The 27,281-nt window shown below is 36.0% G+C and overlaps 1 protein-coding gene across 1 annotated transcript; it reads right to left on the bottom strand.

Annotated features, from left to right (window-relative positions):
• Positions 1–1,319: 1,319 nt before the first annotated feature.
• LOC149231730 (uncharacterized) lies at positions 1,320–3,473 on the bottom strand. The gene has a single exon (XM_089376358.1). It carries the CDS (start codon positions 2,956–2,958, stop codon positions 1,561–1,563), a length of 1,398 nt encoding a protein of 465 aa, XP_089232484.1. The 5' UTR covers positions 2,959–3,473; the 3' UTR covers positions 1,320–1,560.
• Between the last annotated feature and the right edge of the window lie 23,808 nt (positions 3,474–27,281).

Below are 27,281 nucleotides of genomic sequence, written 5' to 3'. Positions count from 1 at the left end.
CATTTTAAAATATGTGTAGCGATTTTAAAACTTATCATATGAAAAGATAAGATATGTAAAATAATACCAACAACACTTGGCATATATTAAGCATATGCACTAGTTCATGTATATGCATTATATTTTTTCAGTGCTTAGCATAAAGATAACATTAAAAAAAAATATTATTAACAAAAAATATTTATTATGTAATTGTAGATATAAATAATTAAAAGTTAATTAGAAAAATCATAAATGGTTTTCTATTTAATATTGAAAAATTTTATTTTATAAATTTTATTTAAAAAAAAATATTTATCAAACTTTTGTCGACGCGTTTCGAACCAACCAGTGTGGTTCATCGTCAGGACAAGTTGAAGAGCCAATCTGGTTTAGCCGTTAGCTGTTAGCTGTTGGAGTCTCTGCACGCTCTATTTAATCAAGTTAAACCAGATTGGTTCTTCAACTTGTCCTGACGATGAACCACACTGGTTGGTTCGAAACGCGTCGACAAAAGTTTGATTATGTGATTTTGCCGAAGATTATCTAAACAATATTATGGATCACAGAAGTCTAAATTCCTTAAAAAATATTTATATAAATTAATAGTTGGTAAATGCAAATAGGTATTGATTCATAATAAAAATAAAAAAATTTACTTGCACTTTATCATGGAGATTCTTAATGTGTAAATAGACTTTGTTACAATCATGTGCCAATACCATAGATTATCAATGCAAATGTCCAAAAAACCATAATTCACTCATATGTCACTTGTTCATATTAATTTTTTTGTAATTAATCATTTTAAGTTAAAGAGAAAATTAAGTATAATTACTTTGGAAATAAACTTGAACTTTTAATTTGGATACACTATTATTAATATTCTAGAATATTTTATAAAAATTAAATGCTTATAGTTAAATACTTATAGTCTACTAATAATTAAATTAAAATCTTAAAATTCTTATTCTACAATAAATTTAATTTGTAAAAATAAATAATATATTTTAAAATTAAAAAAAATTAAAAAAAATTAACTATCCAAAAAATAAAATAAAACAATTACTAAAATAAAACAATTACTGGTTAATGAGGAAATTTTCTCACTCATGTTGCGAATGGGTGAAATCACGTCCACAATGTTCAGTGCATACCAAAAACATATTTCAGTTAACAGGAAACATTATCAACCACCCTTTCACCGGTTGATACTGGCTGGCCGGTACGAAGCACTGGTTAAACAAAACTTAAAATGGCGTGGCTTATATTGCATCGTGCACTCAGTCATTTAAATCCAAAAATTATAATATATTTCTTAAATATTTTCAAAGATGCACGGTATCATTCTCGTAATACTTGATACTGATCAAGTATTAGTGTCATTATGAATGAAAGTTCAGTTGGTACATGTAGGCGAATGAGTCAATTGCAGAAAAAGAATTGTATGGCTTACAATTGCAGCCATGATTGTGCCCTCGCGGGGAATTCTGAATCGCACCCTCTACCAAATCCAATATCCTTTCCTACCTCACTCTCTGCTTCATCATCTTTACTTAAATGGCTATCATTATTGTACGTTTACAGCCCTTGTTTCGGGTGGTTGCCCATCAACGAAGATAGGAAGGAAAGAGGGCTGTGGGTTTGGGCATGGGAAGTTCCATGAGAATCCACTGCATTACCATCCAAATTATTGAGGTTGCCAGCATCAGAATCATCATCAGCAAGGGCAGGCAAGTTTAGGTCCAATAGTTCCACTCTAGCAGGCGGCTGCTGCAGCATAGGGGTCTCCTTGTTGCCACAACTAGTAGTGATAATATCTGAAGCTCCGGTACCCCAATGGCATCTCTTGTGACCACCCAAAGCCTGACCCGAAGCAAAACCCCTGTTACAGATTGAGCATTCATGGATCCTTGGAGTCTTCTTACCTGAAATAGCAGCAGTCTCAATTGTCCTCGTTCCATCTCTGCCTTTGGCACCAGATTCCTTAGTCCTCTCCTTTGCAGGAGGCTTCTGGAAATTGCGAGGCAGTTGAGAGCCTGATTCAGTACTGAGCTCATCAGTTATGTCTTCTTCTAGGCTCTCATTCTCATCCTCTATCTGTGTAAAACCGCCCTTGAACTTAACGTGGCTAGTGCTGTGGCCTCCCAGAGCCTGATACGAATGAAAAACCTTGTTGCAGGTGGTGCACTTGTACTTGCCCTTCTTAGCCTCATCATCAGCATCATAAAGACTGGCATCTTCATTAATTTTCTTAAATTTGACCTTCTTGCTCATGGATTTCGGAAGCTGGGAACCAATATTGGGAACCTTGAGGGAACCTGGTTCAGGATCTGCAGCTCCAACTTGAAATTGTGGGTTTTGGGCAGTGTTTACTCCACTTGCAAGCTTTACAAGACACAGGGCCAAGTCCTCTTCTTCATTATTGGTTACTGAAACAAATTGTTCATGCGGATTAAATTGGAGTGCATACCTGGATCTTTTAAATCTCTTTTCCTTTGCCCACTTATCAAACCTGCTTAAATTCCCACTTGGGTGATCAATCTCGATCTCAATCTCAGAATTACTGTCTCCTCTTTTTTCTTTTTCGTCTTGGGTCTCATGTTTATGTGATTCTTCAAGACGGGCATCACCAAGTCTATCTTGATACGTTTTACAGCAGCAGTTCATGTGAGGAAACTGGCTTTTCCAGGAACGGAAATCCTTCCCGCACAGAAACGAATCATCCCAATATGCAAACTGGCAAGTACGCTTGGGATTCCTTTGCAGAGCAAAAATTAGATTTTCCCTGTTACCATCCAATCCCTCTTCATCCTCTTTCTCCTCCATTGACTGGTCATCCGAAACTCTGGGCCTCTTGCTCTTCCGAAATTCAGATTCAATGAATTTGTCTGCAGGCATGCAGGCGGGGAGGTGGGCTCTCATGTGACCGCCAAGAGCTCTTCCCGAGGTGGGATACAAAATATCCACTGCGGTCATGCTGTAATCTCTACTCCACCTTCAATGCTAAGCTTCCTTTGTTTCCACAAAGTATAAATCAATAAACCTTCCTTTCTCCACACAGAGAGTATAATTCAATAAACCAGTGGACTGATAGTGCAAGCAATTCACTGAAGCAATACCTAATCGAGAACAGACTCCAACTATATATTGAAGAAATTGCGTAGGAAACAGGGCTTCCGAATTGAATGCGAATGGTTTGAGCGATGAAATTGGTGTGGATAACTTGCATATAAAGGAATCGCAAGCAAAGAACGAACGTAAACAGAAAGATCGTGGAAATGGGTAGTGAAGGAGTGTGGAAGTCTTCTTGCTTCTTCTCTTCGCTCAGTTGTTGCCTGCGAGTCTCCTTCCGCGCGTTGCCTTCACCGACTTCATGGGAGCGTTAGAAACAATCTTGAAATGTCATGATTGGTTTTACGGATGGCCGCGAACTTGTTAAATTGTTGTAACGTACTTGGTACGATTCTTTGGAATTTAAACCAAAAAATATCTTTGCCGGAGATGATGCTCGCCCTCAACTCCCACCTGCCCTGTGGATTAAAGTAGATTCTGACGGGGTATGATGTGTTCGTCATCGATTTGCCAGGCTTACTTTTCAATATTAAATATCATAAAATAATGACTGGCGTATTGCTTTTCTATTTTATTAAAATTATGTGATATATTTTTTTAAATACAATTTTATATATTTTGTGTTCCAACTTCCGACCGACGAGGTATACCGTATGTAGTCCGTCGTAAAGCAACCCAGAATGGTTGACTTAAGAATGATACTCAAATAAGACAGGAAATTGTATCAGTAATTTAAGATCTAAATTTTTTTTAATAATATATTTAGTCATTATTTATTTAAAATTCGTTAGAAAAATAAAATTTATATTTAAAATCTAAATTATATATTAAAATCAAAATCAAAATAAAAAACGGTTACAATCAATGTAGTTGTTTAAAAGTTTAAAAAATCTAATTGTAAAGGCTTGCCAAAAGCAACTCAATATTTTACAAAGCTATTATATCTTATTGTAAAGGTTTGCCGAAAGCAACCTAATATTTTACATTTTCTTTTCTTTTACCCCGATAACTGATTCTTGCTGGGAGATATATTTTGGCACAAGCTATTTTACAATAGTTGGCTGTGTACTGGGCACATTTACACATCTTCCCTTTATCCATCGTGAATAAAATCAAAAGCATCATAGCGCATTTTATATGGGCGGGTTTGGAAGCAATACAAAAATTTTATCTCACAAAATGGGAAAATATAACTATTCCTAAGGAACAAGGAGGATGGGGAATTTTGGATATAAAATTTTTTCGATGGTTTTCATTATAAAATCCTTATGGCAAGTACTTTTTAAGAAAGGAAATTGGAGGGACATCATCTCTTCAAAATATCAGCGCGAAAAAAGGGTTGAGGATGGGATCAGGTCTAGACATCTTGGCATAAAATCTGGGACATACATTTGGAGATGCTTGCAAAAAGTTAAGGATCTGTTTTTGCAGAGATTTTGCTGGTCTTTTGGTAGGGGGAATCATATCATCATAGGTATGGATAACATTCAGGGAGTGGGTGTTGCACATACTTTAAATGATGGCATTTTGCAATGTCTTCACTCTCGTGGTTTTTTACAAGCCATTTTTGGTTGGCATGGGAGCTTCTAGCTTGGAAACAAGCAAGGGAGATGGGTCTAGAAGGAACAAATGATGTGGAATGGGAGGGCTACATACAGTCTCTTAGAACCGCGGGACTATGCAAAACTAAGGAGGGGGGCCATATTAAGTGGGCCGGCAAGATGCGATCTAACATGGCGAAGGTGGTTGACACTTACAAGTATCTAATTCACTCTTTAAGAGCACTTAACCATCCTTGTTGGTCTCTAAGATCTGGAAACTTGATGTCCCTATAAAAAATATTCTTTTTGTTTGGTTGGTTTGGAGGAACAAAACCCTTACTTGGGAGAATCTATGTAAGAGGGGTTTTAATGGGCCAGGGAGATGCCCACTGTGCAGGGTCTACATTGAAACTAATGTCCATCTATTTCTGGAATTCCCTATTGCTATCATGGTCTGGGATGGTATTTTTTCTTCGTTGAATTTGTCTTGCAGGAGATTTGGACACATTGAAGAATGCATCCAATGGTGGTTGGAGCGTGGTGGTAAATTTATGGTTATTCCACATTATGTATTTTGGGAAATTTGGAGTGCCAGGAATGGACACATTTTTTAGGGACTTTAGTTTTCAACTCACTGAATCATATATATAAAAAAATCATGGTTGGAGAATATTAAGACTCCCGATTGGCTTATTCGGGATTGTTTGCACAGGTTTCGTCCTCACCCCTTTCTCTATCTGGCTGGGCATTTCAATGGTGCTGCATAGAGGAACCAATGTGGTTGTGGAGTTTGGCTTCGTGTGGACCAAATCTGTCACTATAAGATACATTCGAATGGTGGCCCAGGCACAAACACAAGGGCATAAGTCCTGGCACTCTGGGGACTTCTTTGGTTTTCCATATGACTATCCATCGAATCCTTAAATGTATATGGGGACTCACAAGTGCTAATTGAGGGGATGTTGACTAATTCAGATTTCTCTCCTCCCCATCTCTCTGCATGGATGTCACAGATAAATCTCCTCAGGAGGTCATTTACTTCAATCACCTTCCAACATATTTACCAGGAGACAAATGGGACAACATATTCTTTGTCAAAGAAAGGGCTCTTGGCAAACATAGGATATATGCATTATACACATCTGGAATTTGATAACATTAGAGAGGAGGTATCTATTCCCCTTCCTTAACTTTTTATTATTATCTTCCTTATTATATGTTGAATTGTGATCATATATGCGAGTCATTGCATTGTGTTTTTTGCCTTTGTCTGATATTGTACTAGAACATTGAATGGACTACTTAATCTTATATTTGTATATCTCTGGCTTCTTTAAAAGAACAATTGCTAACTCTTTGTACAAAATACTATTTTGGATAAAATAAATTGATACATTATATAAACTAACAGTTTTTTCATCCTAAAAAATAAAATAAAAAACATTTTAATTTTTTTAAAATATTTTTAAATTAAAAAACTTATTAAAAATAAAAATAAAAAACATTTTAATTTTTTAAATATTTTTAAATTACAAAAATAGTTTAAAACATAAAACCAAAATAAATTAGAGTAGTTTAAAACCAAAATTATTGAAATCAGATTTTTAAAACCAAAATAAATTATAGTAGTTTAAAACCAAAATTATTGAAATCAGATTTTTGAGACATTAAGATACTCACAAAATTACTAAATGACCAAAGGAATAAAAATTATATAATATGATAATATACTAATTATTATTCACTCGCCGCTTAATATTACGTACTCTACGTACTTACACTGCATCTACAGTGCTCATGCAAATTCCATGTTAAAGAGTAATCATCATAAACTGATGATACAATACCCACATTGAAGTTTAATTAAGATTTTACTTTACCGTAATTAATTTGGATTGTATTTTCACATCTTTGTCTCTAAACAGAATTTCTTTTCAATACATTTTTCCGCGTAAATTTGATAGAAAGTTTCCCAAAGAATTTTGATCATGGACTACATATATTTTTATCTTGCATTTTCCGCGTAAATTTTGATAAGAGGTTTCTCAAAGAATTTTGACCATGGACTACATATATTTTTATCTTAAGTTTCGTAAAAACTTTGTAGAAAACATTTTGACCTTAACAATTTGTATTTTTATCTTAGGCTAAGTTTAGTTAAAACTTTGTAGAAAGCATTTTGGAGAAAATTTTATGTGGATAATTATTATTTTTTAATTATTTTGGATACATTAAATCGTATTTATTTTACTTATATAAATATTTTTTTTAAATTAATAAATAATTATTATTATTTTAAATTAATAAAAAAATTATTTTTTTAATTAATATAAAATTTAAATTTAAAATATATTAAAAAAATAATATATTTAAAAACAATTTAATTATTAACCAAATTTAATAATTTTTTTTATTAACAATAAACACAAAAAAAAATTGAATTCATCTATTTATTAAATAAACGTAACACTAAATTTATCTAAATATTTATTCTTATATTCAATAGATTTTATAATAATAATAATTAAGTTCCTTACTTTTTAAAATATAACACAAAACTATTTGAAACTTGGGTTTTCTATATGGAAAACTCCACTTAGATATGCAATTTTTTTTAGGTTTCATGATCTTGAAAATGATTTTTCATAACCATATCTTAAGTATATATTTATTTTAATATGTAAATAAATATAAAATTTTATTATATATATAATTTTAAAATTAATTTATATATAAATATAAAATTTAATTTATTAATTATATATATATATATATTATTAAAATTTTTAAAAGCTTTTAAATAAGATAAAATCCAAAACTTTTACTAAATATCTTCGCTTAAAGGATTATAAATACTTTTTTCTTTAAGATTTGTTAACTTCATTTCCATGATATCTGGTCTATTTTTAAAAATTTAGTTCATGCCATTTTGATTACTTATTTTTAGTACTTAAAATATTATATTCATGTTGTTGTGGGATCTTGGCAAGGGATTTGGTTTCCCTTTATATCAAGACTTATTTTAAAATGAGAAGTAATTTTGAAATTATGTTCTTTATCTAATATCACATTGTTAGTTTATTGATTTGGAAAGCTTCACTTAAAACATGTCTATTCTAAATATGAATTAGCTTAACAATTTAACTTATATATAAGTTAAACTTACCCATAGAAGATGTTTAAAACTTAAACTAAAACATATTAAAGTCTATATATGACTTATATCTAATTCATATACCTTAAACATGTTGTATCCATATAAGTTAAACACCTCGAGAGAAACACTTATTTATAAATCAATGATTAGCATATTAATGTTTATGTGGTTAAAACCCTAAAAGAGGAAAATAATTTATAGTATCATCTAACACAATCACTTGAGGCAATTGATTAATGCAAAAATACTACTTTAAATACGCAGTTTTCACAATTGATGATTGAAAAATGACCCTCCACACTTTTTAAATAGACATCATGGCCCAATTGGGTGCTAAACCACAGATAATGTGTCATTAATATCAAATAGATGTTTGAACCATAGGAAAAATCATGTGTAGGACATGATTGTGATTGTCAATTTGCTAAAGTACAAAAACATAATAAAGAAAAACTTGAAATGTGTTTTAAATAGGCTAACATTGCATTACACCATGTTTATGTTAACTAACTCTCATCATTGAAGTATCTTAATATCCTACCTTAAGAACAACTTGGGATAGGATTGAAGGTTTTGCAAATTGACAAAAGTAGAAGAGACTAGGCATCAAGCCTAACCCCCTTTAATGACAACTTCTTGGACTCATAACATAAATCAAACATTTAAGAACTTCGATTCTATCAGGCGTTTGTCTTAATGTTAGCAACTTGATTGAATATGTATCGAAATAAATCACTTGAAGGTTGCACTCTTAAAGAACTTACAACTAAAGTGCATGCGTAACTCAATGTGTTTCCCATGCTCTTGTTGAATAGGTTCAATGTTGTTGTTGGAACCAAAACTATAAAAGGATATATTTGAACTAAATAACTTATTGACTAGAATAAAAAGCTACACAAGACTAATTCTATAGAAGAAAGAGAAATGGAATTTTGTTTCTTGCAAGTCAAGGTAATAGATTTGGAGAAAATTTGAATATGTAACTAGAAAGAGATTTCTAATCATCAATATTATCATCCCAACAAGAATCTATAAATCCAATTGATTGAAGAGTTTCCTTTGAACTATTTTGTATACCAAACTAAATTGTGCCCCATTCTCAAAAAGAAGTATCATCGTTGTTGTCTTCCAATAGTTTCTACAAGGTTCTTTGTGTACTAAACAACAACACCAACACTAAGGAATATGTTAGAGAAAGTATGATTTAGATACAAAATGCTATTAAGTAACTATCACCACAAAATAACATACACTTTAGGTGAGGTTCAAGTGATATAAAGGTTAACACTAAACTAAAAAGGATATGGGGTTGGTTTAGAATTGTCCATGTAAAAGAAATGATTAAGGTCACATGCATACTAGTGGCAAGAATGTCAGAGAGGATATTTCTTATCTCAAATCCAAAGTTTTGTTGACTTATAACTATTTTCAAGCCTATAGTAAACTGTATAGCCTCCATTTATCTTTTTTCTTGGTGCTATAATTCCATTTGAGTTTATAATGGATTTCAATTCCCAAACATTTTTACGGAGGAACTTCCTCTAAAGATTTTTTTTCACAAATGAAAGTATCATAGGCGATATTTTTGTATTTAATTATCATTACTTTATTTTTGTCTATATTTATAGTTATATACATCTCACAATAGAAATCTTGGAGGATTATGAGTTTCTTGCCAAGATTGTAATGGTTCCTTGCCAAAAGAATAATATCATCAGCATAAATGAGAAGATTTATGACCATACTAGTGAGCATGAGCCCAACACAACATGAATCTTCAAAACACTCTTCTAGCTTATCAATGTATATGCCAAAAAAGGCAGGGGATAAGGGATACCCTTGCTTAACTTCAATATTGCATTTAATTTATTTTTACCAACCCTTAGTGGTCCTAAGCTTGGAAATAAATTTCTCATACAATCTTGTCACCTTCAACTAACCATGAACCATTATCTCTTCTAGCATCTTCCATAGGTTTTTATTCTAGGAGTGGTGTCAAAATCTTTTCTAAAGTCAACAAAAAAACATAAGAGATTCATTTTGTTATTATGGTACTCCTCTGTAATTATCCTAAGATTAACAAGATGGTCCACAGTTGAATGATATCTCCTAAACCTAGTTTGGCCTTTATCTCTTTTACCACGACTTTCTAGCCAATGGTTAATTTTCTTTTACAAAATAGGCTCGTATGGCTTAGATACAATGATTTGAATGGGAAAATTAGTTTTGTTGTAAAAGTACTTAAGGATTCATGAGGATAAATTTCAAGTTTAAACATGAGTTTTTGAGTGTTTTTATGTACAAATTAACATAAACAAATGACTGAACAACAACATATAACAGACATGAACATCACCAAAACAATATCACAATAGCACATGATGAAGGAGTTCACCCTGCTTGGGCTAAGACTCCTTGGTCTAGCTTCCAATGGCTTGGCCCTCTCTATTATGACCAAAAGTATGAATACTTCAGTTTACAATGCTCAGAAATCTATGAAACCTATTTCGATAGCTCCAGAATGCCCAAAAATGCTTGTCTAGCCTCTTTCTGCTCCTGATTTGGTTAAAAACTAAAGAAGTTATGGCTTCCCCAAATATTTCTGTTATTCGCTCTACAAACTCCCCAAATTTCAGCACCACCCTACAAATTCACCCCAAATTGTGCTCACGGAGCACCGATTTCGTTGAATTCCGAGTGAAATTGTCAGATGCTTTAAATAGCCTCTAACGTCTAATTTCCGCAAATTATGGGCCACATGGGGGCCACGTGCCTGGGGCTAAGGCCAACGGCCCGCCCCCGCTGGCCGAGCCCCTGCTCCGCTTTGCCAATGGTCATGCTGGGTGGGGTGTCCAAGGGATGGCCCTTGTGGACTCGTCCTTTCGCCGAAATGGCACAGACTTCAAACTTAAATAAATGTTGAAACCTTTGTATGTTAATAACTATCATGTTGGTGCGTTGATAGGAGCTCTAGCTTTTTTCTTGGCGGTCGCGGGTTCGACCCCTGCCGTTGCTGCCCAGACTCTTAACCAAAATTTTGGTGGCCATCAGGCTGCCACGTGGTGGCCCCTAGCTGGACCACGTGGTAGCTTGTGGTTGGCCACCTTTCGATCAATCAAATTCCGACAAATGCACCTAATGAGATCATGCCACTTGGAACTACATGATTTGCCGAAGGCGCGTTGATTGGTCAACCTTGCCACGTCATCCTACAAAGTTAGCACCACGTCAGAAGTACAGACTGCTGACTGGGCTGCCACATTTTGCCAAAATTCGCATGTTTGGGAAAACAAACTGAACATTATTCTGGGAGCATACAGAGTTTGTTTCATGCGAAACGAGTTTCCCCGAATTTAGGATGATGAGCAATAGACGGTCATTCAGGTTCCACATCAATTCAACAACTTTGAATTTTGAGCTATTTTTTGAGCACCTGATCATTCCTCCCCATTGGAAGCCTTTTGGACCCCAAAAGATCACTTTTAGTTGTCCAATAGGTGAGGGTATAGTTCCCTCACCTTTCCAATATCGATCCATTTGGCTTTCAAGGATTTGTTCCTTTGAGCCCCACTCGAAGGTAGTCCACACTCCCTTGTTTTGAAGACCTTGTTCTTCTGTCAAGAATGGTGTCTTGCTTTAGTTCATCAAGGTATTCAAGAGAAAAATCCTCAATGGAAGGAATTTGGCATTTTCTCCTTAATCTTCAATCAAAGGAGCCTCATACAACCTTAAGTTATCAACATTAATAACAACATAAATTTTCATATATGAAGGAAAATCAAACCTAAAGGCATTGTCACCAATCTTTTCTAGAATTCTGAATGGACCATCTCTAATTGTTTCAGCTTTTTACCTTCTCCTTGGAGCCTCTCTTTGCTAATGTGAAGCCAAACTTCATCACCGACTTGGAACTTGTGATCTACACGATGCTTATCGTGCCTTGCTTTGTACTTGCCTTGGCTCTTTTCCAATTGTTCTTGAACTCTTTGGTTTACCAATTGGATTTGTTCAATGAACCTTTTTGCTTTGTCTATGTCACTACAACCATCAATAGCAACATCCTTTCCAAGAATGAAATCCAAAGGAGATAGGAAAGTATCCTGAACATGCTTCAAACGGTGATGTTTGAGTTGAAGAGTGCTTGGCTCAGTTGTAAGCATGTTGAATGTAGTGAAAATTTTCATCCCACAATTTAGGATGCTTGCTGTAATACCCACGAAGAAGATGTATCACTATCCTGTTCACCACCTCTGTTTGACCATCTGTTTGTGGATGAAATGTTTCACTCTTTTTCAATTTGGTGTTCATGAATCCCCACAAGATTGACAAAAAATTCCCAACAAAGCGAGAATCTCGATCACTAACAATGGGTGTGGGCAATCGAAAATGCACCCATATATTCTGAAGAATAACTGAGCAATTTGTTTAGCCCAAAGTTTCTTTTTACATGGCATCAAAATACACATTTTCTGAACCTATCTACAACTACATACAAATAATCATGACCTCTTTTTGACAATGCAAGACCTCCTACAAAATCCATAGAAACACTCCCCACGGTCGGGAAGGTACCGGAAGTGGTGTGTAAAATCCTAAATTCTTTTTGCTAGGCTTACTGACTGCACATAATGAACATCCTTTAATAAAACGTGACACACTTTCAAGCATGCGAGGCCAATAACAATACCTCTGTAGATGTGCCACCATCTTACTTACACCGAAATGACCAACAATAAGAGAAGTATGTGCATCTCTTATGATGTTGAATCTTTCTCCCTGTGGAATACAAATCTTACCAAGATGGTACAACAAGTTGTCATGCAAATGATAATCCAATTCCTCTACTTGGTTACCTTGACTCAAGCTTGCATAAACATCCTGAAAGTCATTGTCTAATGCATACTGCTTAATATAGCTTTCATGCAAAACAAAATTATACTTAAGTAAAGTAGCTGCACTAATAATAGGCCTAGAAATCATATCAACAACTTTATTATACATACCTTTCTTATACCTTATTACCAAGTGGAATTGTTGAAGAAAACCCATCCATCAGAAGTGCCTTGATTGCTGCAACTTAGATTGAGATTGAAAGTATTGAAATGGCTGATAATCAGTGTAAATGATTGTTTCCTTACCCATCAAGTAACGTTTCCACTTTTTCACACTTTGCACCAATGCATACAATTCCTTGTTATATTTAGGATAATTAATCACTACACCATTGAAAGTTTCTGAATGAAAACAGATAGGCTTACCATGTTGCATGAGGACTACACCAATGGCTGATAATCAGTGTAAATGATTGTTTCCTTACCCATCAAGTAACGTTTCCACTTTTTCACACTTTGCACCAATGCATACAATTCCTTGTTATATGTAGGATAATTAATCACTACACCATTGAAAGTTTCTGAATGAAAACAGATAGGCTTACCATGTTGCATGAGGACTACACCCATGGTGTAGTCACTAGCATCAGTTTGGATCTCAAATCGATGTCTCAAGTCTGGAAGTGCAAGTACTAGAGTTGAACTAATATTTTCCTTCAATGCATCAAAGGCCTTTTATTTTTTGCCTCCCCACTGAAAAACCTTTTACACACTAGTCAATGCATGCAAAGGAGCTGCTATAGAAGAAAAGTTAGCAATGAATTTCCTCCACTATTGGTTTTCTCCCAAAAAACTTCTTACCTCAGTAACTGTCTTAGGCCTTGGCCAATTCAAATTGACATCAACCTTGAAGGGATCTATTTTCAACTCACCTCCTCCAACAATATGACCAAAGTAAACTAAATAAGTTTTTCCAAACTCACACTTTGACATGCTTAAATACAACTATTCTTTCTTTAAGACATCAAGTACTTTCCTCACATGCATGACATGTTCATCACGAGATTTACTGAAAATTAAGATTTCGTATAAGTATACTATAATAAACTCATCAAGAAATGGCATCAGCACATCATTCATCACACGCATGAAGGTAGCATGAGCATTACATAAATGATCCGAGTTGACTCAACTCCCGGATTTAACCAAGATCTTTTTCTTTCGTGATGTGATTATAATTGCACCTAAAATAGCATAAAGGAACAGATATGCATGTTGTCAAGAAGAAGGAACATGGCAATCATCAACAACATAAAACTCAATGCGTTGATAACAAAGTTCGTCCAGGAGGGACTACGTCTTCAGGCCCTGGTGTCAAGATGGTGTAGGCCACTGCATTAAGTGTTGTGAATAGTGATGATGTACATAGGTGGTGACATTGCTATCATACAAGGAAAATTCACTCACGCAGGAGTGGCTCCACGAGATGTTCCACTGTAGGAACTCTCAGTAAAAAATGACTCCTATCAGTATGACATAATTTCACATATGACAATAATGAGCATCCCGTCAACATGGGATCAAAGGGATCTCAATCTAGACATACATGGCGACAACATGAGTATCCCATCAACATGACGACAAAGGGATCTCAAACAAAATATGACGATTCATGACAACAAGTGAATCCCATAGATGATTCCTCGTCACATCAAGCAGGAATCATGAAACAAGTAAGAAAACAAGATCCCACATCAAACAAAAAATAGGGATTTATGCAGCACAATGCATCTCATAGCAAAAAGAAGTACATGAACACACTACATATACCTCACACCCTGGGGCCATCTGCAGAAAAAGATTTCAAACTGCTGAAGCTGGCCGTACCATCAATCCCGCGGTGTCGAATCTCATGGAAATGGTTGTTCACACATGAATGCTGACACCTACACTCCACTTTCAAAAGTGGCTGAAAAATGAAATGATAAAATGGAAAATTTGAATGCACCATTAGATTTGTGGCGTCGATTAGTGTAAAATTCACTGTCAAATTTCTGAATTCTGACAAAGTGAGAATCCAGGGCTACATGAATCTTTTAGATTCCCCTTGATTCCTCAAATATTCCCTCCTCCGGGTCATCTGAAGATATGCTGCTCAGATCAAAATTCTGACTGTGCCATCAGGTTTGTGTCACTGAGAGGTGTAGGATAGACATAAAGTTTGTCCAATTTGGACACTGGCAAAATTTTTCCCTCTTGAGAATTTGGCTCAATCATGGTTTTGCCTACCCTTTTTCAGGATCATGGTTCCCCTTGCAAATTAATTAATTAAAAAAATACGTCTCGATCTACGTGTGCACTCCTCCTCTCCTCCATGTTTGGCACACTAAGAAAAAGAAGGGTTTATATAAATTTCAGTCGGACTTTTCAAAGAGGCCCCACTGGCCCATTGGTAAAAGATGGCAATTTGTTAAGGGGACGTCGGGGGATCAAATCCTGACTCCCCAAAAAATCTGCGTGTACAAGCCTTTTATAAGGCGCGGTTTGTTTTTTTAAACAATATGCGTTATTTAAGTTTGGTTTTGTGGTATTAATTGGGCTCTTTTTGGTTTTGGCGTATGCCATACGGGGCCGCTCAGTGGGGGCTGGCACATGTGGGTCGTGCGGGTTCAATCCCCGTCGGCTCCAAATTTAATGCGGAAACATTAATAGAGGGGTAGTTGGGGTGTGGTTCAGGTCCACCGGAGGTGGCCCACCCACCCCTTTACATAGACTTTGTTATAACGTAAAGTTTGTGGGTTGGGGGTCCGGCGGGGTCATGGCTGCCGACCCATTTTTAAATATTTAAAATTTGCTATGTAGTGTATGGTGGCGGTTGGGGCCGATGGGGGTCACGACCTGTCGGCCCCCATTAAAAACTTTGATTTTATATTATGTGTTGGTCGTTGGGGGGTGGCGGGGTTAGTGGCCCGCCACCCCATAATATATATATATATTTTATTTTTATAAAATCAAACACATTTTTTTCGAATTTGTCTAATATAGGGGATATTAGACAAATTAACAATCCAAAAAATTCGCCCGCTTTCGGGAGCTAGGTTCCATGCCCGAGACTCGGTCAATTTGTAGGACACTTAAACCTGACCCACAACCCAACTTTGACCAAAAATTTGACTGGCTTGTTCTCCCTCATACGAGCTCGGATTAGCGAACCGTTCGCACCGTTGTGATCATACGACAAGATATATGCTCTAGTCCTAGTTTGAAGCATTCTGATCACTTTGATTTTTGAGCTTCCATAAGTCCTCTTTGTCCTGTGTGTGTCCCTAGAGCCACCTGGATCAATCCTCCCCACTGAGGAGCTTTTGGTCCTCCAAAAGCATGAAAAATAATATGCAACTTCTCTGTACCTTGTCTGCATCACAAGCGTCCTGAAAAGGTCTCGCTTCCATCTCCTTCACCTTTGTTCTTCAGAGCCTTAAGCGATGAGCCGACACCTGCAACCTCTGCAACCTGTAGTACATTGTTTTGCAAATTACATGCTTGTCTTACATGACCAACTAATGACCCAAGCATCCCATACTTGCCACAAGTTTATAACACATACTTGGTGGTCAAGTTTACATCAAGATGGACACAATACCCCAACTACAAAAACAAGGCCAACATATCATTATTGCTCCAACAAGTGTTGGAAAACACATCATCGCTGCAACAAATGATTTACAAAGATAAGGCCAAACACTAATTTTCTTTGACAAGTGATGGAAACATGACATCACTTTCACAGTTTATCATGCAACTCAAAATAAGACCAGACATCATTGTTTCTTAACAAGTGATGGAAAACACATCATCACTTTTTACATTTTAAAATGCAACAAATGATTTACAAAAGCACGACCATGACAAGCTAACATATCTAGAAACCATTTTTCACTTATCAAGGTGAATGGGTCGCCTCCTTGTGGTGGTTTTGCTTGTCGAACAACCATTTCATCTGGTTCATGCACCGACACTTTGTCTTTAAGGCGCTGCTCTGGATGGAGCCTCCAACAAGTGGCTCTTTGATGGCCACCTCTGTTGCAATGACTGCAATACATCTTCTTCCTCCAGATCTGCTTAACATGTTTCTTTACCTGCTATTGAGAGGGTCTTTCATGCCTCCTTTTGTGTGCTGTTATTCTTTTCCAACACTTAGAAAATGTATGGTTATGTAATCCACAAAAGGTACATGTTTTTCGATTCCATGATTTACGTTCATATTTAACAACATGATTATAATCGAAATGAACATTCGAATGTCAAGACTAGTTATACCTTTCCTTGCTACCTCTGGTGTCATTATGGTGATGAGAGCTTGCCTCAGTTCTTTCCCTGCAATGGGCACTGCCATGGGATGATGGGGATGTTTTCCCATCATTCTCTTTCCTCGATGATTTCGACAATGTCTTAGAAGAATTTGACACCTTCGAGCATTCTCCTTCGGTGTATCCCAAGCATGCAAATTGAGGTCTCTTCACAACCTCTAATGGTTGAGTCATGCCTTGGTTATTAACACCAAGTTCCTTTTCCTCCTTGTACCTCATCCTGGTAAGGAGCCTCATGTTTTTCCCTGTAATTGGTATCTCTACATCTCCAACGGAAATCATACTACGTGAAGATGAAACTGAAAGGAAATAAACATATTTTACCTTCCCTGTTGTGTTGGAAAGAATTGATGAGGGTTTCTCAACATCTGTTGTTGGTGGTTCGCTTGCTGTCTTGGCGGATTCCCCAACTTCCTGCCTGACATACCCAAGTCCTCCCTGACGAGGTAATTCTTCTACTTTGATGGGGTTGACGATGCCTTGGCCATTAATGTCCAAGCCTTTTCCTTTATACCCCATTTTCTTCAACAGTTTGGAACCAATTCTTGTGGTTGATTTTCAAAAATAGTAAAATCATCATCAAGAAACATACATGAATTCAGAGAACTACTTTTTACCTCATATGGTTCATGCTGCAGCTTTTCCAAGGCCTCGTCCTTAGCTTGTAGTTGTTGTAGCAAACTCTGCTTTTCCTCTTTCTCTTCATGTAGAAGCATCTTCAATTCAACGTTCTCTATTTGAAGATTCTGTTTGTTGTGCTTCAGTTCTTCTAGGGCCTCTTCCGTGGCTCACAACTGCAGCTACAATTGCTCCTTTTATTATGTCTCTTTTTGTAGAGCTTCATACATTATTTCCACCCTTTGGGAAATTTTGAGCATAGTATCGTACATCGCTTTTTCATCCTCTGTCGCTGCACGTTCTATTGTTCACTCTTGCAATTCACATCCACGCAAAGACCGCTCTGATACCAAACTTGATCTGAGTTGACTCAACTCCCGAATTTAACCAAGATCTTTTGCTTTCGTGATGTGATTATAATTGCATCTAAAATAGCATAAAGGAACAAATATGCATGTTGTAAAGAAGAAGGAACATGGCAATCATCAGAAACATAAAACTCAAGACGTTGATAACAAATTTCGTCCAGGAGGGACTACGTCTCCGGGCCCCGGTGTTAAGATGGTGTAGGTCGCTGCATTAAGTGCTGTCAATAGTGATGATGTACATAGGTGGTAACATAACTATCATACAAGGAAAATTCCCTCATGAAGGGGTGGCTCCACGAGATGTTCTGCTACAAGAAATCTTAGTAAAAAAAGGACTCATATTAGTATGACATAATTCCACATATGATAATAATGAGCATCTTTCCAACATGGCATCAAAGGGATCTCAATCTAGACATACATGGCGACAACATGAGTATCCCATCAACATGATGACAAAGGGATCTCAAACAAAATATGACGAATCATGAAAACAAGTACATCCACAGATGATTCCGCATCACATCAAGCAAGAATCATGAAACAAGTAAGGAAACAAGATCCCACATCAAACAATGAACAGGGATTTATGAAGCACAATGCATCTCATAGCAAAAAGAAGTACATGAACACACTGCATATACCTCACACCCTGGGGCCATCTGTAGAAAAGGATTTCAAACTACTGAAGTTGGCCGTACCATCAATATCACGGTGTCGAATCTCATGGAAATGGTTGTTCACACATGAATGCTGACACTTGCACTCCACTTTGAAAAGTGGCTAAAAAATGAAATGATCAAATGGAAAATCTAAATGCACCATTAGATTTGTGGCGTCAGGTAATGTAAAATTGACTATCAAAAATTTGAATTCTAACAAAGTGAGAATCTAGGGCTACATGAATCTTTTAGATTCCCCCAAAGATTCCCCCTAGATTCCTCAAAGATTCCCTCCTCCGGGTCATCTGAATATATGCTGCTCATATCAAAATTCGAACTGCACCATCAAGTTCGTGTCATTGAGACCACCTACCCTTTTTCATGATCATGGTTCTGCCTGCAAATTAATTAATTAGAAAAATACGTCTCGATCCATGTGCGCACTCCTCCGCTCCTCCATGCTGGGCGCACTAAGAAAAATAAGGGTTTATATAAATTCTGGGCAGAATTTTCAAAGAGGCCCCACTGGGCCGTTGGTAAAAGATGGCAATTTGTTAAGGGGAGGTCAGGGGTTCAAATCCCGCTTCCCCAGAAAATCCGCATGTAAAAGCCTTTTATAAGGCGCGGTTTGTTTTTTTAAATGGCATACATTATTTAAGTTTGGGTTTGTGGTATTAATTGGGTGCTTTTTGGTTTTTGGGGTATGCCATATGGGGCCACTTGGTGGGGGCCGGCACACGTGGGTCAGGCGGGTTCAATCCTCGCCGGCTCCACATTTAATGTGGAAAAATTAATATAGGGGTAGTTGGGGTGTGGTCCAGGTCCATCGGAGGTGGCGCGTCCACCCCTTTACATAGACTTTGTTATAACATAAAGTTTGTGGGTTGGGGGTCCGGCAGTGTCATGGTCGCCGACCCATTTTTAAATATTTAAAATTTGTTATGTAGTGTATGGTGGCATTTGGGTCCAATAGGGGTCATGGCCTATTGGTCCCCATTAAAAAATTTGATTTTATATTATGTGTTGGTCGTTTGGGGGTGGCGGGGTTGGTGGCCCGCCACCCCAGAATATATATTTTTTATTTTTATAAAATCAAACACATTTTTTCGAATTTGTCTAATATAGGGGATATTAGACAAATTAATGATCCAACAAATTCGCCCGCTTTCGTGAGCTAGGTTCCATGCACATGACTCGGTCAATTTGTAGGACACTTAAACCTCACCCACAACGCAACTTTGACTGGCTCGTTCTCCCTCATACGATCTCGGATTGACGAACTGTTCGTACCATTGCGATCAGGAAGACAAGATCTACGCTTTGGTCCTAGTTTTAAAGCATTCCGATCACTATGATTTTTGAGCTTCCATAAGCCCTCTTTGCCATGTGTGTGTCCCTGGAGCCACCTAGATCAATAAACCAAAAGGCATAACTAGCCACTCAACAAACCGTGTTTTTTCTTGAATGTTGGCTTCCAAATATCTCCTTCAGTAATTCTAATTTGATGGTAGCCACTCCTTTAGTCCAACTTAGTAAAATACTTTGCATCTTTCAATTGATCAAGTAAATCATTTATTCTAGGTAGTGGGTAGTGATTCTCTATGTAATATTTTTCAATGCACGGAAGTCCACACACATGTGCCATGTTCCATCCTTCTTTGGCACCCAAACAATTGGTAACCCACATGGCGAAGAACTTGGTATGATGATCCCTTTATCCAACAACTCTTGAATTTTCTTTTCAATTTCTACACTTTCCGTCACTGACATCTTGTACATGCCAATGTTAGGAAGAGGATTGTCTTCCTGCAACTATATCTCATGTTGGATTCCTTTCTTAAGAGGCAATCCTTTTGGTTCCTGAAACATATCATCATATTTCTTAACAACATCAACCAATTCAAATTTCAATCTTGAGTCACAACCTTGAAAAGCTTCATTATCAATATCATTCTTGGGTTTGATCATTAGAAGCACAAAATTCTTGCTAGAATTCACCAGTCTTTTCATCTGCCCCGCATTAACAAGTGAAATATTTAGTTTCTTACTATGGGCTCTTACAATGTATTCTACTCCATCTTTTAACAAATGGTATTTTTTTTCATGTTTATGGAAGATATCTTTTCTATCATAGAGATACGGGCTACCCAAAACTATACCACATATGTCTAATGGCACAACATCAAGTTCCACTTCATCTATGAAATTTGCAGTAATGGCGAATTTTAGTTTACACTTTCTAGTTACTTGCAATTGTGCATTGTCACACACCCATCCTAATGGATATGGTTTATGATGTGGAATGGTTTCCAAGTTTAAACTTTTGACAATGTTTTCAGAGATGAGATTGGCTTGAGAGCCACTATCAAAAAGAGTATCAATTTTGCTATGTTTTGAGATTATGTGAAAAAGTTCTATCCTCTTCTTTTCATTTGGAGTTTCATTATGTAAATTTGAATTACTAGTGCTAGCAGTGGATTCTTTTCCTTTCATACCCATGACTGTAATTTTAGTTTCGTCGCCCGAATCACATCCCAAATCTTGTAGAGTGGTTGCAATTGTCTTTTGTTTTCCCTTGTTGTTGAATTTCTTTGGTTTCATCTCGGGATGAAGCTTCCAACAATGAGCTTCATCATGACCCTCTTTGGAACAATGTTTGCATGTTAATTTCTCTCCTTCCTTCTTAATGGATGCATTTTTCTTTCCTTTCCCTTTGAAACCCTTTTCTTTTCCTTTACCCTTAAATGGATTTTTACTACCCTCTTTTGGAGTATTTTTCCCTCTTGCCTCAAGATGAATGGCTTGCACACACACCTCATCTAAATTATTGGGATTAAACATAAGGATAGTATGCCTAAGGTAACTGTGTAAACCCCCTATATACTTCAGCAACGTGTCTTGTGATTGCAAATCTACACCTAACATTAAAGACCTTCTAAATTCTTGGGTCTAATATTGCACATTTTGAACTTTAAGTTGTCTAAAGTTCTACCAATTCATGATGGATTTCTGCATATATGCTAGAGGGTAAAACTATCTTTTTAATTGCAGCAATGTAATCAGACCAAAAATTTGAGATCTTATCGTTTTATTTTATCTCTTCTTGTTTCCTGGATTCCCACCATACTAGTGTTGCACCCTCTAGCCTCAAGGAATCTAGCTGAATCTTTATGGCATCATCTTGAAGGTTTTGAATTCTGCAATAGACCTCCAACTGACAAACCCAATTTTCAAGCTTCTTTGCACTCACTTCACCATTATACATGGGCAGTTCAAATTTAACATCAAGTTTTAATAGGGGTGTTGTACTAGCTCCTTTTGAGGTATGTTGATAAGTATGAGGAAGGGTTGTATTAGTGGAAGAGGGTGAAGATGTCTGTGAAGATGGAGATGAAAATGATGGTGGAGAGGATGGAGGTTTACCTCCATTTCCAGTACCTCCTCCTCCTGAAGAACATTCTCCTTTTGGAGGCTTGGAGCTTTCACTCTGCAGTTTGGTATTCCTCTCTTCATAGAGGACTTTCACGATATTTGTCAAGTCAAAGAAAGCCTTCCTAAAGACCATTTCATCCTTTATCATATTTGTAGTCTCTCCTTCATGTGACATGCTCACTAAAGCCTCACTGCAACTTGAGGAAGAATTGGTGGTGGATATTGTGGCAACCTTGCACTCCTTCTCCTTGACCACACTTCAGGACTTTCAACCAGCTTCCCCTCTCCTCTCTTGAGCTTCAACCTTGTAAGCATGACATTCACTTTCAAACAATTAAATCCTTCTTGCATAGAGAAAAACAAGAGCTCTGATACCAAAACTTGATCTAAATGGGAAAATTAGTTTTTTTGTGCTAAATTCCTTTTCAGAATATGTAAAAGTGCTTAAGGATTCATGAAGTTAAATTCCAAGTTTGAACATGAGTTTTTGAGGTTTTTATGTACAAATTAACATAAACAAATTACTGAAAAACAACATATAACAGACATGAACATCACCAAAAAATATCACAATATCACATGATGAAGGATTTCACCCCGCCTGGGCTACATCTCCTTTGTCCAGCTTCCAATGGCTTGACCCTCTCTATTATGCCCAAAAGTGTGAATTCATCAGTTTCCAATGCTCAGAAAGCTTTGAAACTTGTTTCGATGGCTCCTGAATGCCCAAAAGTGTGAATTCATTAGTTTCCAATGCTCAGAAAGCTTTGAAACTTGTTTCGATGGCTCCAGAATGCCCAAAAATGCCTATCTAGCCTCTTTCTGCTCATGATTTGGTTAAAAACTGAAGAAGTCATGGCTTCCGCAAGTCTTTCTTTTATTCACTCTATAAACTCCCCAAATTCCAGCACCATCCTACAAATTCACCCCAAATTGTGTTAACAGAGTGCCAATTTTGCCGAATTCTGGGTGAAATTATCGGATGCTTTAAATAGCATCTAATGCCTAAATTCCATAAATTATGGGCCACATGGGGGCCACGTGCCCGGTGCTAAGGCCAACGGCCCACCCCTGCCGTCCAGGTCACCACTCCATTCTGCCGGTGGTCATGCTGGGTGGCGTGTCCAAGGGCTGGCCCCCGTGGACTGGCCCTTTCCCCGGAATGGCACAAACTTCAAACTTAAATAAATGCCGAAACCTTTGTATGTTAAGAACTATCATGTTGGCGCATTGGTAAGAGCTCTAGCTTGTCACTTGGTGGTCACGGGTTCAACCCCTCGCACTGCTGCCTCGACCCTTAACCAAAATTTTGGTGGCCCATGAGCTACCATGTGGCGGCCCTTGGCTGGACCACGTGGCAACTTGTGGTTGGCCACCTTTTGACCAATCAAATTCCGCCAAATGCACCCAATGAGATCGTGCCACTTAGCACTACATGATTCATCGAAGGCCCATTGACTGGTCAACCCTGCCATGTCATCCTACACAGTCAATGCCATGTGAGCAGTACGGACTGCTGACTGGGCTGTCAAATTTTTCCAAAATTCGCATGTTTGGGAAAACGAACAAAACATGATTCTGGGAGCATATAGAGTCTGTTTTGCACGAAACAAGTTACCTTGGATTCAGGATGACAAGCACTACGCGGTTGTTTAGGTTCCACACCAATTCAATAACTTTGAATTTTGAGCTATTTTTTGAGCACCTGACCATAAAATGTGGCTAATCATAATGGTTTAGTAATTAGAGGGAATTCTTTTATCTCCTCTCTTAGGGATAAGTACAATAAGGCTCTACATCCAAGGCTTAGTGAAGCCTTGTTGCACTGCTAAATTAAAGAACTTGTGTATAGACATGATGAGGATATATTATCCCATTTAATTTTTTTTTAGCTAGGTAGCCTTTAATGTCCTTACCTTTCCCATTAGCAAGCTTCTTCCAAAGAAGTTGAATATCTTCAAAAGAAAAGATATCATCTTCTATAAGGGCATTAAAAATGGTGTTCATGCTATTAGGGGATTCATAGAGGTTTTTAAGGTAAATATCTAGTTTTCGAGGGAATCAATGATTTTCTTTAGTCTTGCAAACCTTTTTTCTCTAAAGCTTTCTAGGATCAGAGATGGAGAGGTGCAATAAATTTTCTTGCTTTCTACTTATATAGTATCTTTTCTTTCTTTTAGTAAGATATTTGTACATATTTATCTTATCAAGATTTAAGGTTTCATTAGGAGCATCCCTAATCACTTTTCTAGCAATTATGCCAATCATTATCATGTCAAGGATTGGTAGTTCTATTATTATTTTTACATGACACTTGATAGAGAACTTGCTAATGGTAGTAGAGAGAGTTGTAGTAACATTATGATAGAGGTTTTCATTGTGATCCTTATAAGTTAAGAGGTGTAAATCACTTTTTAAATAGTTTAAGAAGAGAAACATTTTACTCTTATTAAAAAGTAAGTGGCTTTGCCTCTCACAATTCTCAACCTTAGAGTTAAGGTTGAATGTCTATGATTAGAGTGAGGCTCATGGTCATTTAAGAGGTCAAATTTTACAATGTGGTTGGAAACAATATATCATATATCACATAATCAACAACATTACTTCCAAGCCCCTGAATACATGTAATTTGGTTGGAGTTTGGCCACTTGATTACACCATTGCAAATTGTAATGTCTTGAGAACTAGAAAATTTAACTAACTCAGTACCAAATAAATTCTAAGTTAGATCTTTAGAGTTTCTTTTGAATCTATTGGCTAAATGATGGTCCTCATCTAACAAAGAGGATTAGGGTTTGAATAATTACTTAGAAGAATGGATTAGTTAGATGAAATTCTAGAATAAAAGTCTCCTAACAAGATGATATTACCTTCATTCCTTAGACTATGAATGTCTTTCTCTATGGTATTATAAGGGAGATTACTATCTACATTGTTTTACTTATAAAAGGTAGAGTTGATAAGCGAAAAATAACAAATTATAATACAAATCCTCTTAGCTTTAATGCCAAATATTTTGATCCAAATGTACTAATTGAGGGGGCCTATATTATGAAGTTGTGTGAGAAGAGATATTATTTTTTACATAACAAGTTATTTCTCCAATTCCCCTAGGAGATGATTTCTTGTTCCAATTTTACCATAAAATCAATCCTTGTATCTGAGGAAGCTTAAACTAATCATGCTCCCAAATTTCAACTAAAAAAATAATATCAATTTCACTTAGGATCCAGCTTAACATAGGACCTTTATACCATGGAAAGCCACAACAAATCCAAAATAGGATTTGGTGTGTTCCAAATTCCTACTTAGTAAATGATAGTTAAATAAATTAAATGACATTTTGATTAAATCAACTAATATTAAAGATCAACATAGATTCAACAAAATAAAGTAAATGATATTTTGAGTAAATCCATTGATATTAAAAACTAGTATAGATTCATTTTTAACAATGGATTTACCAAGCATCTAGATGGATCAAATCTCTCAAGATGAAAACTTCTTTTTAAATGCAAAACTTGAGGAAAGAATCTCTCAAGATGAAAACTTCTTTTTAAATGCAAAAGTTGAGGAAAGGTTTGCATCTCAAGAGATTTGATTCCTCTTAGAACTTGGTAGACCTGGAGTTAAGATGGATTTATGTTGGTTCTTAATAATACTATGTATATTGTATAAGAATTTCACATATCTATATATAGAAATACTTTTATATTTAATTTTATTAAAAGCATAATAATACAATTTTTCATTTTTATTTTTATTTTATCTTTTTTTTTTGTGGGGTAAGAATCTCACAATTTACATATTACTTTATAAAGTGGTGATGCCAATTCAACTACCCTGAGTAGGCTATGATAATACAAATAATTATATAAATATACTTTGTGAATTTTTCTTTGACATGTTATATACTTTTTTAATGTGATATGCATATATAATTAAAAAAAAAAGTAAAAATTAATTAATTAATTAATTATGGTAGGTATTAGATTTTTATGTTTATTAATTAAATTTAAATATGAGAAAAGTAATTATTATGGTTATGAATATGAATTATCAATATTTCAATCTATACGCATAAAGTGTATTTCATATATTATATATAGAAATATTCTTGTTTGTAATTATATGTTTATTAGTTAGATTTAAATATGAAGTTACGAAATATCTTGATTACATATATGTAACATTATTATTATTATTATTATTGACTAAACTGAGTCTAGGTTGGGGCCAACGTACTTGTTGGATCCTGCTTATTGGAAGAAGAATAAGAATGATCAAACCACCATGGGATTCTTATCACTAGCATTATGCAAAGCTAGGTCTAACTTAGATTCCTCTTAGGATAGTTTTTCCCCTAAAGTGGCTTCCATTCTCAACCCCTCACCATGAGGTTTGAACCTGAGACTTTGTGGGCACTAAATGCCCTACAAACCATGTTATTTACACCTCATGGGTACAAATATGTAATATTGTCATTTGAATTTCTTCTAATATGATATGTATATCCTAATTTTATAGGTAAATTTTTTTTGTAATTTTATTAATAAAAACAAAATTATAATGTAACCAATTGAATTGAATGGACTTACTAAATTGAATTGAGCCACAATCATGTTTTATATTATTATTTTTTAGTTTAACACTTCAAACCTATATCCTGTTACTACAACATCTCTTCCTTACTAAAGTGAAATCAATACAATTAATTTTAAACTTAGTAATTGCATTGAGAGGTGAACTCTACAATTTGTTATGAGAGTGATGTGTGATTTTGTCTATGTTCAACATGGAGTTGAAGTGCCCCTTTTAAAGTAAAAGTAAATTATTCTGTTAAAAAAACAATGTGGCTATAATAAAAAAACAAAAATGAATATACCTGGTTGGTATGTTGAAGATGTGATAACAAAATTTCTTTTTTTTGTTGCTTAAGCAAGAGATGATCCTTCTATTGACTTAGGGAAAAAAATAAAATACAATGGTTACAACAAGCGCACATAGGCGCAACCCCCACAAATGAAGAGGGAAAAATAAACCGAGTGCCCGAAAAAGCTCGGAAATAAAAACGTGCACGAGGATTGCAAAGTCCTCTCACAAGTTAGCCTCCAATAATTTTGCGCCTTTTAATATGACGGTTTAAAAAACAAATCTCGCGGAGAAGTAGCCCGCGGAATACCCCCTGAACTGCTCGAACAAATATGACCATCGAACCCCTTCTAATCCTATGGTTAGTATCCATAT

Source organism: Pinus tabuliformis, chromosome J (genome assembly GCF_031772625.1).
Source record: "Pinus tabuliformis cultivar Carrire ecotype Pingquan chromosome J, CPIR1, whole genome shotgun sequence".
Taxonomy (NCBI): Eukaryota; Viridiplantae; Streptophyta; class Pinopsida; order Pinales; family Pinaceae; genus Pinus; species Pinus tabuliformis.
Note: the sequence above shows the minus strand (reverse complement) of the source record. Positions and strands in the feature narration are given on the sequence as shown.

Bases quoted from the DNA above. Each gene is read 5' to 3' on its own strand.
- LOC149231730 (XM_089376358.1), bottom strand. From the start codon at position 2,958: ATGACCGCAGTGGATATTTTGTATCCCACCTCGGGAAGAGCTCTTGGC.